Raw genomic sequence first — 18,278 nt, 5'->3', positions numbered from 1 at the left:
GGCTCAGAAGATCCAAGGCCTGGTACTACCACCTATCCTACAGAAATATGACAACTGGCAATAGGGCTCAGCAAAGCCAGGCATGTCTCCAGACTCCTTTTCCCAGTCCAAGGAAATGTTTCCTCTCCTTGTAGAACAGGGAAGCACATGCCAACTTCCTGGAGCAGGCTGCAGCCCAAGGGGCAGCATCCTCCACCAAGACAAGATTATTCTTAGACAGGGAGCATCAGTGTTGGTTCCCATGTGTCCGGGGACAAGGAGAGGCTGAGGCACAGGGCAAAGGACTGGTCCAGTGTGACAGGATGGGGCACACAGCTCTTTCTTCTTCATTCCAAATTTTGGACTTCTTCCAATCTTCCAATCATTCTAATCCAAGAGAAAGGGTAACGTGCTCTAAAAGGAGAGTCACTGGGATCAAGAATAATTCAAATCTGTTGTGGATTCACTGCAGAATCTTTAAATGTTAGACAAGAGTTCACAGCTTAGAAATAAAAATATGGAACTTACTTGGGTTAAATTAAAAGCACAATTTTATTGTATTTTCTTGTCAAACAATTTTACTTGAGGCAACAACTGAAATATAATTTAATTCAACAGGAAATATCACACTTGGAGGGAAAACAGAGAAATAAAAAAATTTTAAAAACCCTTAAATTAAAGCCAAACATTCTTTCCAAGGCACAGCATTGACATTTTGAGATTGACAGCAGAATGAGTTTGTTTCCATGAAACAAAATCATGAGCCCAAAGTCTGCCTTTGAAACAGTTCCCACTTCATCTCCACTGCTCAGGCTCAGGGAACAATGCTCGTGGCCTTCCTTAGAGCCAGGTAGCCAGTGATGACATCAGATGGCAGCCTTCTAATATAGGAAAATTCTTCAATAGTACTGAACCGCAGCTTGCTCTGGGGGTCTGTGTAGTTGGCCTGCGTGAGATATGGGCACAGTGAAGGACAAAGTTTTTGGTTGTGGTGTTTCAAGTTCAAGCACAAGTTTTAACATTTTTTTCTACTTTACAAAAAGCAAAATATATCTGCATTATGTTTTACTGTCACCAAGAACACTACCTTGCTCACTTTGGCAAAGATTCATTAATCTCCTCAGACTTGAGAAACACTTCAGGGAACAGACAGAAAGAACAACCACATCCTATTCTAGGACCCTTCTTCTTGGTCCCTCAAGGGCTGCAAGCAACAATTCCAAAACTGAATTCATGATGGTCATCAATCCCTGCCTTCCAACACCCACCCCTTCCAGTAAGTGCCCCAGGTCTGTGCTCCTCAAGGCAGGCGCTGCTCCCATGCACCCTCATCCCTCCTGCCACTTGAAGGTGAGTCACAGCTTCAAGGAAGGTTTATCAGTGCCTCTGCAGAGGGTCATATTCATAGCACTGTGGAGCTCTCCTGGGCAACGCTTATCTCTGCTGCTTTGAAGTCTATTATTTACATACTCTCTGATTAAGGTTTAGGCTGTGAGGCTCCACAAGGTAGAAGTAAGCTGGCTGGCTTATCATTGTAGACCAGTTCCTGTGCAATGCAGAGAGCACAGGGAGCCATCAGTGGTTATATACTGAATGACTGACTGAATGAATGACAAAGAAACAATCAGGACCATCACAAAAGAAAAGAGTACTTGTTTCCTAGACATATCAAAATTCTCTTTCAGTCTGTTTTTCCCATGTGCAAGCAGACAAAATAATTTGCTTACTATATATCTCAAAGAGCATGGCTTCTATAGATTTTATTTTAAAAATGAGTAATTTTAAGCTCCATTTAAAAAATTATAAAAGATGGCATTAAAGTCTAGACAGATAATGTCCAATTATTCAAGGGTGGACTGTCTGCTCCACTGCTGTCATGTGTGTATGGACCTAGACTCTTAGTAATTTTGTGGCTTGATGAGGGGGAAGACTTCAGAGAAGAGGCAACAAGCCGAAAGGAACTGAGTCATAGGTTTCTCATGTTCTCACTCCTGCCACCTGGCATCTCCCTACAGTATTTAGCTGCTGTGTGTCAGGAAAGTGGGATGTATTCCCAAAAAGTAAAGATTAATTAAAGCTCTATATAAAATAAAACTTTGATCCTCTTGCTTGATCTAAATAGTGCCTTTCTGTACTACATTTCCTTTAATGATAGTACTATAAGGGAAAACTTAATTAGAAAAACAGTGACAAGTCTCTTTCGAGGGCTCATGGCCCTGAGGCAGTTAGATTAACTATCTGGCAGGGGAAGACTATCTGAAGCTCTGAGCAGGGTGCAGGCATGTCATCTGGTAAGGACCACCTGGCCTCCATATATGAGCTGGCCTCAGTTTGGCTCCACTGCATGGATGCCTCTCTCCTTACACCGATCTGTGTTAGTTAAGCTACCCAAGTTCAGACCTTACTGCCAAGAAGGCTGCTGAAGAAACAATGTGGGATACGGAGATCCTGTGGCACCGACAAAAACTGGAACAGTATGGGCCTGACCCAGGAGTCAGCATCCTGCATTTTGAACACAAGGAAGGATGCCAAGTAACACCCCAGAGATGAACAAGTGAGGAAGCTCATCTCCATAGTCTACCTGCCTCTGCATCCTGTCCCTTGAGCCTGGATGCAACAAACAGAGGTCATGTTCCTAAATGGCAATCAGCTTTAGTCCCCCTTGCTGCAGGGTGATAAGCAAAGAGTTACAGGCAGTGCTCACAGCTTCCCCATCTCACCTAGAGTCTTAACATTTTCCATAGCTTTGTAATAAGGGCTAAACACAGATGTGACTTCCACATGTCTTCTTGCCATGCCCAAGTGCAGAGGAAACAGTCATGTGGCTGGCTGAGGACAGGTGTGTCACTGTAAATATGAGTTAGGCTTTAGTTTTTAATTATGTAACTTTAAATTATACAAATAATAAGTGAACCATGTTCTCCTCTGGAAAAAAAAATAAAACAGTACAAGTAAGACTAAAGTCTCCCTTTACCATTGCCTTCCACCCACAAGTCCTTGCTTTCCCCTGAGGAAACCACCGCTAGGTGGGCACTCTTCCAGAAGTTTTTATTTATACCCTTAACACATAAACAACAGAGAAATTAGTCAACATGTATTTTTTTGTGAATGTGTTATTTTTGTGGATGAGTAAAGATTTATTTTTTCTTATTTTCAAATTCTTTAAAAATATGTTGACCACTTGGAGCAAGATAATAACAAGTTTTTGTGGGGTTTGTAACGTGTAGGAGTAAACTATACAACAAGCATGGTACTGGAAAGAAATAAACACAAGTATACCCCTACAAGGTTCTTATATATAAAATGGTATAATGCTACTTAAAGACACAGTTTAAGTCACATGAATACTAAGAACCACACAACAACTATAAAGAAATTATAACCAATAACAACAAAGATACTCATGGACCACAGTAAAATAAAAAATAAATAAATCTGCCATGTAGGCCATAATTTGCTTATTCCTGTTTTGTATGAAATCCTATGGAAGAAAAACTAAACTTGGCATAGTAAAAAATAAGAATTTAAAAAATGGAACACTTCGTGAATTTGCACGTCATCCTTGCACAGGGGCTGTGCTAATCATCTCTATATCATTCTAATTTTGGCATATATGCTGCAGAAGTGCACACTGTATGCTGATTTTTATGTAACAGCAACAAGCTGCTTATGCTGTTTTGCATCCTAGAACTTTAAGCATGTTGATATGCATCAAGCTCACAGAACAATGTGACAATATACCCTGTGATAGAGCTTTCTGTTGTTTCCAACATTTTGCTAACACAGTTTCCATAAGTATTTCTGCATAAAGCTCCTTGTGCACCTATTTCTCTAGACAACTGCCTAGAAGGCAAATTGCTGGATTATTCATTTGCTTTTCTGTTATAAGAGAAATGCCAAATTGTCATTTCAAGAAGCTGTATTAATGCACATTCCCACCTGAAAACAGCAATGTATGAGAATATCCACTTCCTTATGTTGGGGCCAAAATATGTAATCAAACATCTTAATTTCTTGCCAGGCATAGTGGCACACAACTTGGGAAGGTAGAAGGAGGATTGCAAGTTCCAGACCAGCTTTAGTAACTTAGCAAGGTCCTAAGCAACTCAGTGAGACCCTGACTTAAAATAAATAAAAAGGGCTGAGGATGTGAATCAATGGTAAAGCATCCTTGGGTTCAATCTCCAGTACAGGGGGGAAAAAAAAAAAGTCTTTAATTTCTTCCCTGTAGAATGAGTCCTTTTTATAATTACCAGACAAATGCTTACTTATTAGTCATCTACATTCTTCTACTATAATTTCTAATTCTTATTCTTTTGCCCATTTTCCTATGGAACTGTCTTTCAATGATTTGATTTTTTTGTATATCCAGAATGTTTTAATTCTCACAAAGAAGTGGGGGAAGAGGTTTTAAGTACTGTGTAACACAGCAAGACTTCACCAATGGCAAAAAGAGACCTGGAATAATGTTTCTCAAAATAGCGCTCATACCTCCTAACAGGTGAAAATCATTATACTAGTAAATGAACTGCCCAAAATGGTGAGGATAAAGCTGACATTCTAAGGGGTCTGGCTTCCAAAAGCTTGAATTGACACAGCAAGAGATTTCCACTTTGGGCCATAACAGAATAACTGGTGCCAGACTAGTTCTCCTGCCACAAACAACTATTAAGATGGTTAAAAAAATATGAAGCAGCTATTTTTGAGAAAGAGATAAGAGGTAGTACAAGATTACAGTGGATGAAAAAAAAAAAAAAAAAAGAAGAAGCCTATTAAAAAAAAAAGAAGCCTATGACATGAGATCTAGGATCATACCAACTCCCTCTGCCATGACCATTTCCTGACTACCAGGCAGGAAGCAGGAGCTCAAGCCACACTGGAGACCAAGCTTTACAGTACATGAACTTTTGGGGGACAAATTATATCCAAACTATAGCATATACAGCACTAATGGCAAACAAATGAAAATGAGTTTGGAACAATGAAAATGATTAGGAATAAAGAAGGATATATATAAAAAGGCAATTCCCCCAAAAAAGGATATAAGAAGGAGACAATTCTTCTTTATATAATGTATATAACTAATTTGGTCAATTTGTTATAGAATTTGGGGATCACACATTTTCATTAAAATATAAGGATTTAAGAGACAGGTTTAAAAAACAGCAGGTTTTATTTCTATAGTTATGAGAAAAAGCCCATCTTACAAATTCATAGGATATGAAAAACAGATTAAGAAGGTGAGGGGAAGATGTCTTTACAAGTACCCCACTTGCTCTACATTCTGCAAATAAGGAAATAGGGCTCTTTTCAGTTTCTGAGTTTCAGTAACTTGCCCAATTCCCACTTCCCCAATTCCTACTTCCAGCTCCACTAGTGGTTCCCAAACTTTGTTCCATAGAAGCAGTTGAGGGGGTCATCAGGATGGGGGTAGGGAGGAGGAAAAGGACCAGGAGACCTCAATGGCTAAGAAGGACTCTAGCCCTTTTAGATATATGGATTATCTTATGATTTTATTTGGAGAAAAAAAAGGGGGGGTCTGGTGCTTAAGTATGGAAATCACAGTGCTTCCGTGGAAACATTTACTTTTTTTTTTCCCCAATGCTAGAGATCAAACCCAGGGTCTAAAGCATGTGAAGCCATCATTCTATGACCGACCTACACCTTCAGCCCTAAATATTTTGTTTTAAGTATAATCATCTAAAATGCAGGTTTTTGAAACTTTGGCAGTTAAAAAGGTAATTGTTTCTTTCATATTGTTCCAAATAGTTAACTATCCAAGAAAAAGGAAGTAAAACTCATGTCTCCTGATTTCTAGAACAATCCTCCCTCTGGGATGCCCACATAGCTGTCCCAGATTGCAGAATGGATGCCTTGCACAAACCTATTACCTATTCATAGTACCTGGGCTGTAGGTGGAATCATTGGTGGTGGATATTGAACACAGTCTGGACATTACTCTGAAATCTTCTTCAATTTAATGTTATAATAAATAGAGATATAATTATACTCACAAGAAGACCCGAAACATCAGAATACTTCTTGGCTGGTTTAAAGGATGGAGGAGCATCAATACTAAAGTCTGAGGGGGGGAAAAAAAAGAGATGACTAAACTTGCCTTAAAACATTCTAATTCCATACCTCTCTTTCTCTCCCTCCCCCCACCACTGTAAATAACATTTGATAATATTCCTGAAATTTTCCTTTATGATTATGGATTATGTGGATTAACCAAGCAAATAAGAGAGGAGTCTTAGAAAAATAGTATAGTATGTTACAGACCAAGTACAGGGTTTGGATCCAGCCCTGCCTTGTCACCAGGGACCCTCTATTCCAGCAGAATTGCTGGAAAATTCATCTGCCCACAAGCTACTTTCACAATCTCAGGCTCCATGGGTTGATGGTGATGAAATGTCAAATAACCCACTAACTGGATCTGAGCACCCAGACTCCTGCATGTCCACACCTAGATGACTGACTAGCTTATTTGTCATCCATCTGAGTCACCCCCATGAAAGTCATACAGCAAGACAGGAGGTGTAGTGATCAATGAACCTGCATTTTACAATGAAGTTCAACAGAACATCTAACAGTGTTTTATATAAATTTAAACATAATGCAGCAGAAAGTATTCACATTCAAAGATGCTGGCTTAAGAGTGCAAAAGAGTTGGACTTTAAGCTGGTTGTTGGAATCTCCTAAATCTAGCATTATACTTGGGCTACCTTGTTCTTTGAAATAAATTTTAAGAGTAGACTTTTAAATAAGAATTTGTCTAATAGAAACATCAATATTATCATAGCAGGACCTATATCTCAAACTGAAATGTTAATAATGACACTAACCCTAACCTAAGACAACACAAACAGGTTCAACACAGACACAGTTCACAGGTAATACACACATAATATTCCTAGATCAATGCCACTATAAAATTTTCAAGCTAAAAACAATTTCCTACAATAATGCAAACACAATAAAATAACACAGGTCTGTCGTAAGGAAGTTCCTAGTCTGAGCATTATAATCACATGGAAGACTCTAGACAGCTCACAGTTAGGATCATTCAGTTGCCACGGCAATGCCCTTTCAGCAGCGAGAATTTGTTTCAGGTTCTTCCAGGTTCTGTTCTTCTTGCCAGCTACTGCACCACCATGGCCAGAGTGCTCAAGTTAAAAGCATGGGTTAGAAAAAACAAAAATCAACGGAGACTACTATGAGAATCTGACATTTATGCTATCATAACTGTTAAGTACCTTTCATTCTATCACCAATAATTTGTACCCTGAGACCTTTTTAAAAAGTACTTCATTGTATACTCTCATTTTAATTTGAACAAATGAAAATTTGGACTGTCAAAATGTACGAGTTAGCTGGTGATAGAATAGAAATAAAAGGTTATGTTTTTATATGCACACACAAAATCAAATCTTTTATTGGGTCTAACTTTGCAGAATTCACTCATGACTTGATCACCTTAAAATAAATTTACTACAAAGTTAGATTTAATCTCATGACTGAATCTCTAAACTCCCTTCTGAGGGCAAGTCTCTGCCTTCCAAATTACTAGTAATCCTGGAAAACTTGAGTAAGTCTCAATTGTGGCATGGCAAGCCTTCTGGAAATCTCTCTCTTTTTTTGGTCCTATGAAGATTACAAAATAAAATGGAAAAAAACTACCAAAATATTTGTGACACTAGTAACACTGTATTTACAAAACTCATTCATAAAAAATAAACTTAAGAGTGTAATCCAAATCTTTGAGTCAACATGTTACTATATCCCTCAAGAATGAAAGAAAAAGTGCCCATTTCTACTTAGATTTATTTAAGAAACTAATGAGGAACACTCTTCTTTCAGTTAAATATTTCAAGCCTTACCTGAAACTAATGTAAGACCAATAAAAAGGGAAGGGAAGCAATCATCATGGGAATGACCCACCCTCAAAATGTTATCCTTTAATGAATTCCACAAAGGTACCAAAGTTCTTAGGGTCTGGCAAAGTAGAAGATCCACAGGAAGGATCCTTCTTATCCTGCCCCTTCCCTCCCATAACAGCCCATGGGGAAAAGGTTGCAACTTAGACTCAAGATGGGGACACCAGAGGCACCAAAGCTGCAGGCCCAGCATGATCAGTAGCCAACGTGTGATTGTTTTTTTTGTTGTTGTTGTTGTTGTTTGTTTGTTTGTTTATGAATATAATGCCTTAAAACTTACCACAAAGTTAGGATCCTTAAACGGCAAAGGTTTTCCAGCTTTTTCCACTGGTCCTGTGCTAAACTCAGAGGACACCATTTTATTTTCATTCATGGCTTCCATGCTGACACCCTTAAAACATAGTAAGAATTGTTTGAAGTCAGTTTCTTCTAGCAGGATTCACCACTTCTGCTCTCAACAAGGGGGGACATACAAGGAAAAACTGCAACTAGCACTCTAGCAGGTCGTCTGCCCCGGAGGAGACCCTGCCTAATGGGGAGCAGGAAAGAGGGTAGGACCTGCAGCTGCCATGTTTTCTAGTTCCTCTTAGTGCCAAGCTCAGGATGGCTATCCAACCCAAGCTGACTCATTTGATTCTGACAACAGCTACAAAGGAAATGCTATCATTCCCACTTTGAAAAAAAAGTAAACCTAGGCTCAGAAGGATGGAGTCAAGGCCACACAGTACTCTACCTTTGGACTCAAACCCAGATCAAGCCAATTCTAAAAACCCCACCATTTCTATGATACCACACAGTCCCAACTCCTGCTTATCTTATCAGCTGTGTCTTAAAACATTAAGGCAAAAAGGCTTAGCACCTTAAGAGTTTAGTCATCAGAGAACCTACGCAGGAGCCAGCATGCATAAGGACACAACAGGACATGGGCATTCTGAGGACGGAAAATGAAGAGGAAGCTGGAGTGCCACAGGTCAGCTGGCTACAGCCAGACAGTATTCAGACAAGCAGGCTGATATGCTTTAAAACAAGAAATCTTTAAGCTGATAACAAATTAGAAATAGCCAAAATAAGGTTATATCTGATTTCAGAGGCAATTTCCAATCTTTCCAGACTACAATTCAACTTTTTAAAAAACAAGATAAATTTACATATAGTAAAATACACAGATCTTAAGTGTATGTTTCATGGCTTGCTAAATGTTTATACGGGTGTAATTCAAACTGCTATCAAAATACGGAACACTACCATCATCCCACAAAGTTCTCTCATGTCCCTTCCTCGTCAATACCTTTTAGCCCCAGGGCAACCACTACTCTGATTTCTACAGTACTTATACCTGTTCTAGAACTTCATATAAATGGAGTCTGACAGCATATACTTCTTTAGCTTAGCATAAAGTTTTTGAGACCTATACAAGTTGATATATGTATGGATCAGCAGTTTGTTTCAATGTATTTGCCTACTACTATTCAGCAGAGGAGAATTCCACTATATAGACATACTAAAAAGTGTTTATTCATTTTCCTGTTGATGAACATTTGGTTTATTTTCAGTGCCAAGTTACTCCAAATAAAGCTGCTGTAATATTTTCCTTTCTCTTGGGTAAATACTTTGGAATGGAGTGGTTGTGTTTTTTGGTAAGTGCATGTTTAACTTCATGAGAAGTTACGTCTCTGGACGTGTGCGTATGCGTACTTCCCTGACCTCTCAATGGGATCTGTAAGAGGAAAGAAGAGTGGGGAAAACAAGGAACATTCACTCTGTTACAACAGTTCTCTGACCAGTCTTTCCTCAAATACCTTCCCAGATTCCTCTTTGGGGTTTCTGGGTGGGCTAGGGCTCCAGCCAAGGAATCTGGAACCTGTATTCCATACCCCCCTGTCTGAATGGCCCCTCCCTTCATCCTCACTCAAACCAGTCTTACCTGTCATTATACAAAATCTTTTGTTTTAGGGAATTCACACTGAAATCACTCTTTTTAGAGGTTGTAATCTAGGGACAAAGGAGAAAGTCCAGGGTACTGACTGAAAAGGACATGATGGGAATAGATCTAAGGAAACCTGCCAGTTTTAGAAGGAAAGAGATCATTCTCCCAAGGAATCCAACTCTTCATAAGGGTGCTCCACGGGACTACTCAGCAGGAAACAGGCCAATGCCCCTGCATTGTCAGGAGGCCAGGCCTACTGGGTGGTCTAAATTTAAGAAAAAGAGAAAAACAAAAATCCTAAGAACTTGAGACAGACAGACAGACAACTCTAAGAACTACCCAGTGGGTATCATATTAGATACCCAAGACAGGTAGGGGCGACTTAGAGGGAAAATGGGCAGAATTGATAGGACACCCATAGCACAAAAGTTAATAACTAGAATCAACAAATGGGACTTACTCAAACTAAAAAGTTTTTTCTCAGCAAAAGAAACAATAAGAGAGGTAAATAGGGAGCCTACACCCTGGGAACAAATCTTTACTCCTCACACTTCAGATAGAGCCCTAATATCCAGAGTATACAAAGAACTCAAAAAATTAGACAATAAGAAAACAAACAACCCAATCAACAAATGGGCCAAGGACCTGAACAGACACTTCTCAGAGGAGGACACACAGTCAATCAACAAGTACATGAAAAAATGCTCAACATCTCTAGCTGTCAGAGAAATGCAAATCAAAACCACCCTAAGATACCATCTCACTCCAGTAAGATTGTCAGCCATTAGGAAGTCAAACAACAACAAGTGCTGGCGAGGATGTGGGGAAAAGGGTACACTTGTACATTGCTGGTGGGACTGCAGATTGGTGCAGCCAATTTGGAAAGCAGTATGGAGATTTCTTGGAAAGCTGGGAATGGAGCCACCATTTGACCCAGCTATTCCCCTTCTTGGTCTATTCCCTAAAGACCTAAAAAGAGCATGCTACAGGGACACTGCTACATCGATGTTCATAGCAGCACAGTTCACAATAGCAAGACTGTGGAACCAACCTAGATGCCCTTCAATAGGCGAATGGATAAAAAAAATGTGGCATTTATACACAATGGAGTATTACTCTGCATTAAAAAATGACAAAATCATAGAATTTACAGGGAAATGGATGGCATTAGAGCAGATTATGCTAAGTGAAGCTAGCCAATCCCTAAAAAACAAATGCCAAATGTCTTCTTTGATATAAGGAGAGTAACTAAGAACAGTGTAGGGACGAAGAACAGGAGAAGAAGATTAACATTTAACAGGGATGAGAGGTGGGAGGGAAAGGGAGAGAGAAGGGAAATTGCATGGTAATGGAAGGAGACCCTCAGGGTTATACAGTGGAGGAGGTAGAGAGAGAGGAGGGGAGGGGAGGGGAGAGGTGGGGAGGGGGGAGGGTGGAGGATGGGAAAGGCAGCGGAGCACAACAGACACTAGTATGGCAATTTGTAAATCAATGGATGTGTAACTGATGTGATTCTGCAATCTGTGTATGGGGTGAAGGTGGGAGTTCATAACCCACTTGAATCAAAGTGTGGAATATGATATGTCAAGAAATTTGTAATGTTTTGAACAACCCACAATAAAAAATTAAAAAAAAAAAAAAAAAAAAAAACAACAAAAACAAAAACCAGAATAAATCAAAAAAGAGCACCGTAAAAAAAAAAAAAAAAAAAAAAAAGAAAAAGATTTCCTCTTTCCTCAAATTTCAACTTTATTAATAGTTTGAGATTTCCATAAAGAATATGACTATTAATATAATACTGTTTCCATCTGAGAAAAACAAACAAACTGAACTGCTAAATAAGCAAAGAGGAAATTCAAAAGAGAAAAACAGGGCCCCAAGACCTTGGACAGTGTTTACAGAACCATCCACAAGAGCATGTCCAGCTCCCAGAGCCCCAGCCTCAGGGAGTGCAACTGACTTTTATTCTACTCCGGAAATGCTCCGAGACTGCACCTCTCCTTTTCTGTTTATTTTTCTCCCCTGATTCCCAGCAAGGAAGCTCAAAGGTGTTGAGTGCTCAGTGAAGGGGAAGGAATGCAGATTCTTTTGACATTAGTTCTTTGTCTCAAGGCAGACCAGGGGCAACAGTGTGGGATTAGGGTAGGGGACTTCTCCAGAAGCCACTATGAAAAGCAGGCACTCAGCAAGTCAATGTAGGCTAGATAATCTGGAAGTCCTGCCAGGGGAGAGGTCATACAATCAGACAAGTGCATAGCTGACAGTAAGAGAAGGGTGGCTTCTAAAAGACAGGCCGGAAGTCTAAGCTCCAAGCCCCAAGCTAGAGAGTCAAGAAGGAAATGAAGATGATGTGCATGGATTTTTTTCAAACAGATTCTTCCTCTTGGAGGGCCTGCTCCATCCTCTGCTCTTCCATTCAGCAGGCCTGAATCCCCTGAGAAGTCAAGCTGAAGAAGCAGCTGAGAAAGGAAACCACCTGAACAGAACTGAGCCATACAATTCCAGAGTGGATCTTGCCTCTGAAAATAGTGGGGGGCTTTCTTGACTCTCTAACCAGATAAATCCCCACAGGAAGTTCAGACTGGTTTTCTGCTTGTCTTTCCTCCTCAACCTTACTCCCACCCCCACGTTACTCCACCTTCACCTTCCTTCCCCTTCACCTCAGCCAAGCAGATGAGAGGGAGACACCTTAGCCAAAGGGAAGTCCAAGTCTCTGGGGCTCAGATGCATTAAAACAACATTTAAAATGATGTATAGTTTCCATATTATGAAAGCACTATTAACACTAAGAGATTTTTATGAGGTGAACTGTCCAGAGACACAAATGCCCTAAGCTGAGGAGAGGAAGTAACGCCTAACACTAAGGGCTGTTCTCTCTTTGCAGCACTAAAAGAGCTGATGTAAGCGCCAGAGAAGAGAAACCTGGACTGCTATTAAAGAAGCACATGTCTGTCGCTAAGACACTGAAGTCAGCAAGGCCTAGGGTCTCAGCCCATCACTGCCCAACTACACAGCCCAAATAAATAGCTTCTTCTCACCAGACAGCAGCCTGCATGACTCAGACACAGACTTCAGGATAACTTGGGTTTTCTGTCTGTGGTTACAAAAAAAAGGAGACAAATGTCTTTTTGTCTTATCATTGAAAAAGCAAATACCAGATACATCTAGTATCCCAGATTTTTAAAAAAAGGATAAGTCTTAAACTGCAGAGTTACTATAGCAAAAATGCAAGATAAAACCTTGATATTCAATAAAGTCAGTTAAAAAAGAGAAATTAATTCCTTAGGACACAGTGAAGTCAGATAATCTTAAAAGTCTATTAGACTGACTGAGATGACTGTCAATACAGACAAATGTTCACAAATAATCCTAAGTGAAAAACAGGATACAGAATGTCATACACCAAATAAAATACAAATACTACACCTAGAAAGAGTAACATGATTTAAGATTACCATAACTTTTTAAAAGTTGGGATAGAATGATTATTTTTTAAATGAATAAATCAAGTCAGTCTAGCATTCTCTGGCTGCCTCCAATTACAAAAGAGTCTATCATCATCTCTACGCCCCTAGTCATCTGCACTCTGCATTATTCTTCTCGAGCAGCAATAGCGGCCTCAACTTAAGATGCTTTATTAAATGCTTATTAACCATTATAAATCAAAAGTCGACCAAGTAACACTCAATCTGTAGGTCAATTAGATTTCTCAGAAAAATTTAACAACTAGAATAGGTGTTTGAGAAGATTTAAATGCCCTATAAGAAGGCAGAAATACCCTCTCCAAAATAATTTTTCTGCCTCATGGAGTTTGTTAGAACAGAAATCTAATTCCATCTTCCAACCTAGAGTGATAAAGAAAGGCAATTAAAAAAAGAATGTGAACTCTGGACAGCCTACTTGGGTTTGAACCCTGACTCTTACCACTTATTAGTATGTGGAAGTGGGCAAATTATTTACTTTTTATTTATTTCCCCTTAATCTTTTGATCTGTAAAATGAGAATAACAACCCACATAAAGTTAGTTTGAGAATTAAATGACATTGCTTAGAAAGAGCTTAGAACAGTGTCTAGCACATAGTAAATGCTCAAACATTAATTACTATTATTTATCACTATTTCTTTTATTTTAACACAATATCTGTTCCCCATCCCACCAGTCCAGTAATCTTTTTCAAAGTATAATAAGCAGAATGAATGGAAGACCGTACTCTCATAACATTATTAATCAATAGCCACATTAGTTACATTGAGAATATAAATCCAAATACAGCATTGTAATTCTAAGACAATTTACAAAATTTAACAAGTATAAACACTTAATAATAATTTCTGCTGAACTGGATAAAGACCCACCTTGATGGCATAATAAAACAAAATTGTTTTTGTCCTATTAAACTATTTCCTAAGTTTGATGTAGAGGAAAACATCTATAAATGCTTTGCTCAAAATACTACTAGACCAAAAACATTCTCTTCAAATCCTGAGAACTTCTAAGCATTTAAATTTACAAAAATCTTTAAATTTCAACTATGCACTCAATTTTACTTTAGAAACCATATGCACATTTCTGGAAAGTAAAACTTGTCTTAAGAATCCATGATATTAAAAAAAAAATCCACGAATCCACAATATTGAATTTTTTCAACAATCTCTAAAAACACTGTAATAATCTCTTAAGTAAAAATCTTTTGTAAAATTTTAAGTCTCATAGACGTTTTATACATTTTGCTTTTAAGAAAACAAAATAGTTAAAATTATTGATGTAGGGAAATTTAGGTGCTGAAAGATCTGTAAAATCCCTTTTAACTTAAGAAAGTCATTTATATAAAAACACTCACCTCCCCACTGATGAAACCTTGGGCCAGGAATGCCTTCCTCATTCAAACCCACCACCCCTCAGTCAATCTCAAGCCCATTTGCCTCCCCACCTCTCCTTTACTACTGTCAAAAGTCCCATCTTCCTCTGTCCTGCCACAGTAAAATACTAAAATGGAAGTTATATATAATCAACTTGGGCTCAAGGTTAGAAATTATTATATTCCCCCATGTAGGTGATAGGTAGAATTGTAGCATGGTCCCAGGTGTATAAGCACCTTCTCCCAGTTATTCAAGTTACTGTGGTGAAGTAACCCTTATCTAGTTACTGTGGTGAAGGAGATTTGCAGATGCAATTAAGGTCCCAAATTAGCTGATCTTAAACAAAGGATATTATCTAAGTAGGCTTGTTCTAATCACATAAATCCTTTAAATCTAAATCCAGAGGTAAGAGAAGTCAGAGATATTTGAAGCTCGAGAAGGACTGACTAAAGGGAGATTTTCCATAGCCAGTTGGGAAATGGAAGAGGCCGTATGCCCAGGAATATGGGCAGCAGCTGATTGCCAGCAAGGAGATAGGGACCCACAGCCCTACTACCTCCAAATAACTGAATTCTGCCAACAATCTGAATGAGGCTGACTGTTTTCTTCCCCAGGACCTTTAGAAAAGAAAGCCCAATCAACATTTGGATTTCAGCTTTGTAATACCCAGAGCAGAGAACCAACCAGTCATATTATGTTAGAACTTCTGATCTACAGAACCATGAGCTAATGAATGTGTTACCAAAGAAAGCCTAAATAAACCCTCTAGCTTCACTTGCTATTTATTGACTTGAAAATTACTAATTTTGGAGGTCACAGAGCTAGGTATAAATTATTAGTCTTCCACTAGCTTTGTTGTAGATAATATCTCTGGCATGTGGGTTATGATGATAACATTGCCTACATTTCTCTTTAGGGAACTGAAGACCACTTTTGCTGAAAGCACTAACTCTTCACTTGGGCCTACAGATGTCCCATGGGTGACTGAATGTTGGCATCTCTATCTTCATATTATGTCTATCTCCTTTGTTTCATTAACTTTTGGGTCAGATTCTAATCAGCTCCACAAGTAAACCTGTTAAACATTCGAGAAATGTTTTGTCCCAAACTATAATATAGGATTAATATGACAAGACCTACCTGCCTAGTTTCTCCCTACTTAAAGCTAAAGACACCTGCCAGCTGCCACGCCCAGACACACCAGTTCATGGAATGAGTGAAAGAAGGTAGCATGCAAGTTCCTGGATGATCACTACCTAGTCCCAGAGAAGACATGAATATTCCTCCCCTTTATTAGTCTCTCCCTCACCATTCCTATCCTATATCTGTAATCTTCAACCCGCTGCTACAGTCCAGAAGCTGATTTGTGAGCAAAGCTCCCTCTTCCTCATTTTTTGGCCACTGAATAAAGCTTTTCTTTTCTCCCCAACACTCCATTCTCAGACAGTGGTTTTTCTGTGGGTTGACCTTCTCATCCTATGAGTTATTTAAGATACTTAATTTGTGGTAATTCATAACAGCAACAACAGAAAGCTAATATATATCTGTCATTCTCTTTTTCTGAGAGATTTTTGGAAGGGAGGGAACAGGATATAATACTTTGAAATATCTTTAAGCATACTTCTGGGGCCAAAACAGAAACACAATACCATAAACACTTGCTGACTGAATTGAACTGAAATATAACAGAAAGGCTGAGCAAGGAACACAGATGAGGATCACCTCTAGAAAAATTCCAGGCAGTTCTCAAGGAAGTACTGTGCTAATGGCTGTGGATCAGGGAATTAGAGCAGGACAAAAATTTAAGACTTATTGCCAGAGACAGAAGCCAAGTTGTTTTCCTTCTTCGTGGGATGGATGCTGAGGCTGGAAGCAGTAATTGGTTATTACATTTCTTTAAACACCAGCTGGGAAGAGGAGAGTCAAGAAAAAAAAGAATTCACTATGCCAGGAAATGTCCTGCTCTTTCCAACATCTCCAGAGGGTGCTGCTAAGACAAAGAAAGTCCTCAGGGAGTACTTTGGAGGCCCTTCCTTTCAGTGAGTATTCTAAGGCCACCAGAATTGTAATTTCCACTATTTTGGGCTATTGGAATTTCCAGCATCCTGAAGTCATTTGGTCATTCTCTGAAGCTTGTTATGGTGGGAGTTGACCAATGCTACTTTGGGGGTTAAAAGAATCATTCCTCCAAAATGTACTGACTACATTCCTTGGTCCTGGCATAACTGAATATCAAAATAATAGGTATATTGGGAGAAAGTATTCACGATATATCTCAGAAAAGTCTCCAATAAAGAATATGCACAAGTGGAGCACGCCTGGAATCCCAGTTAAATTAACTCAAATGTCCACCAGTAAATGTTTGTACAAGATGTCAGATTTACTTAAGTCTCATAAAGACTTTTCCACACAACAAAAAAGTCTCAAAAAGACTTTTCTACAAAGGAACCTAGAGGGACACTAAAGAATATTCTGTGTGATTTAATTTATATTATGTTTGAAAACACAAAGGATGTTTCAAGAGGCCAGCCTGTCTCTGCTCTGGTATCATAACGCGGAAATTAAAAATTTCCTAAATGAGGGAAACTATACGTTATCAATGCATTTCTATGTTCCTCCATGTAGGACAAGGCGCTCTGCACCTCAGACACTCAGCCAATGTAGTAGGATGAACCAAGGGGAGACCCGCTACTTTTCAAAGACACTCAGGTTCTAGGTCATGCGCCCAGCTCAAAATGCGACCTCGATGGGGATGGGCGGTCCTTGTCCTAAATCTGTAACAACCACTCATCTCCTCTTCTCCCCTCACAATACAAGGTGGGTGGTGAATCTAACCAAAGCCGAAGCGTTAAAACTTAGGGGGGTGGGGTGGGGGGGAAATGCTCATTTACACCACCAACCAGCATCTACTTCAACCAGCATTTACTTCATCTGGCACCATCCCAGCCCGACACTGCGCACGCGCTCGTGCACACGCTCCGCCCCGCCGGCCGTGCGCATGCGCTGTCCTTCTCGGCCCCGCGCACGCGCAGAGTAGGGAGAGTGCCAGCGTACCTGCGCAAAGCCAGAGGTGGATACCTTTTTCTTTTTACTGGCTCCGTAGCCCCCTCCGCTGCTGCCGTTGTAGGAAGGGCTAGCTGGCCTTTTCTTGCTGTTCCGGGCTATCCCGGGGGTGGAAGTGGCTGCCACAATTGGAATTTGAGCCGCCATCCTACCCAGTCTTTCTCCTGCTCCCCCCTCCCCCTTTCCCGGGGCTGGCTCTGGAACTTCCGGCTTGTTATTACTTCCGTCTTGATGCTTGAAAACCTGGTCTGGACTCCACAGCTTTCGCTGACTTCTCTCGGTTGAGTCTAAAAGGCGGAGCTCGGAACAGTTTATTCGATCGGGCGGGAAGGTGTCAGCCAGGCGGTGCCCTGGGCGTTGGCGCACGTGCCTGGAAATCCCCAGTGAACATCTGATCTTTTTAAATAACTAGGCTTTTAGAATTAATGATCGTGTTGCCTTTTCTCACGCTAAGTCAGAAGATTGGTCACTTTTGATGTTTGTAAGAAAGAAGGTACTTTAAGGCTGAGGGT

At 39.8% G+C, this 18,278-nt stretch overlaps 1 protein-coding gene and 1 non-coding gene across 3 annotated transcripts; both read right to left on the bottom strand.

Moving 5' to 3' along the window:
• Positions 1-512: 512 nt before the first annotated feature.
• Positions 513-17,984, bottom strand: Ino80c (INO80 complex subunit C). 2 transcript variants are annotated; one of them, XM_027935740.3, is made up of 5 exons: positions 17,758-17,984; positions 8,197-8,307; positions 7,034-7,145; positions 5,994-6,061; positions 513-925 (listed from the first exon to the last, which is right to left on the bottom strand). In XM_027935740.3, the coding sequence occupies exons 1-5, from the start codon at positions 17,911-17,913 to the stop codon at positions 794-796; spliced, it is 579 nt and encodes a 192-aa protein (XP_027791541.1). In that variant the 5' UTR covers positions 17,914-17,984; the 3' UTR covers positions 513-793. The 2 variants fall into 2 exon arrangements, with proteins under 2 accessions (XP_027791541.1, XP_027791542.1); XM_027935741.2 differs by having other exon boundaries at positions 17,782-17,984.
• On the bottom strand, positions 3,505-3,609 carry LOC114093069 (U6 spliceosomal RNA). Its single transcript, XR_003582852.1, has one exon. It is a non-coding gene; the product is annotated as a U6 spliceosomal RNA (small nuclear RNA).
• Positions 17,985-18,278: the final 294 nt, after the last annotated feature.

Source organism: Marmota flaviventris, chromosome 16 (genome assembly GCF_047511675.1).
Source record: "Marmota flaviventris isolate mMarFla1 chromosome 16, mMarFla1.hap1, whole genome shotgun sequence".
Taxonomy (NCBI): domain Eukaryota; kingdom Metazoa; phylum Chordata; class Mammalia; order Rodentia; family Sciuridae; genus Marmota; species Marmota flaviventris.
This window is presented reverse-complemented; position numbering and strand designations above follow the sequence as displayed.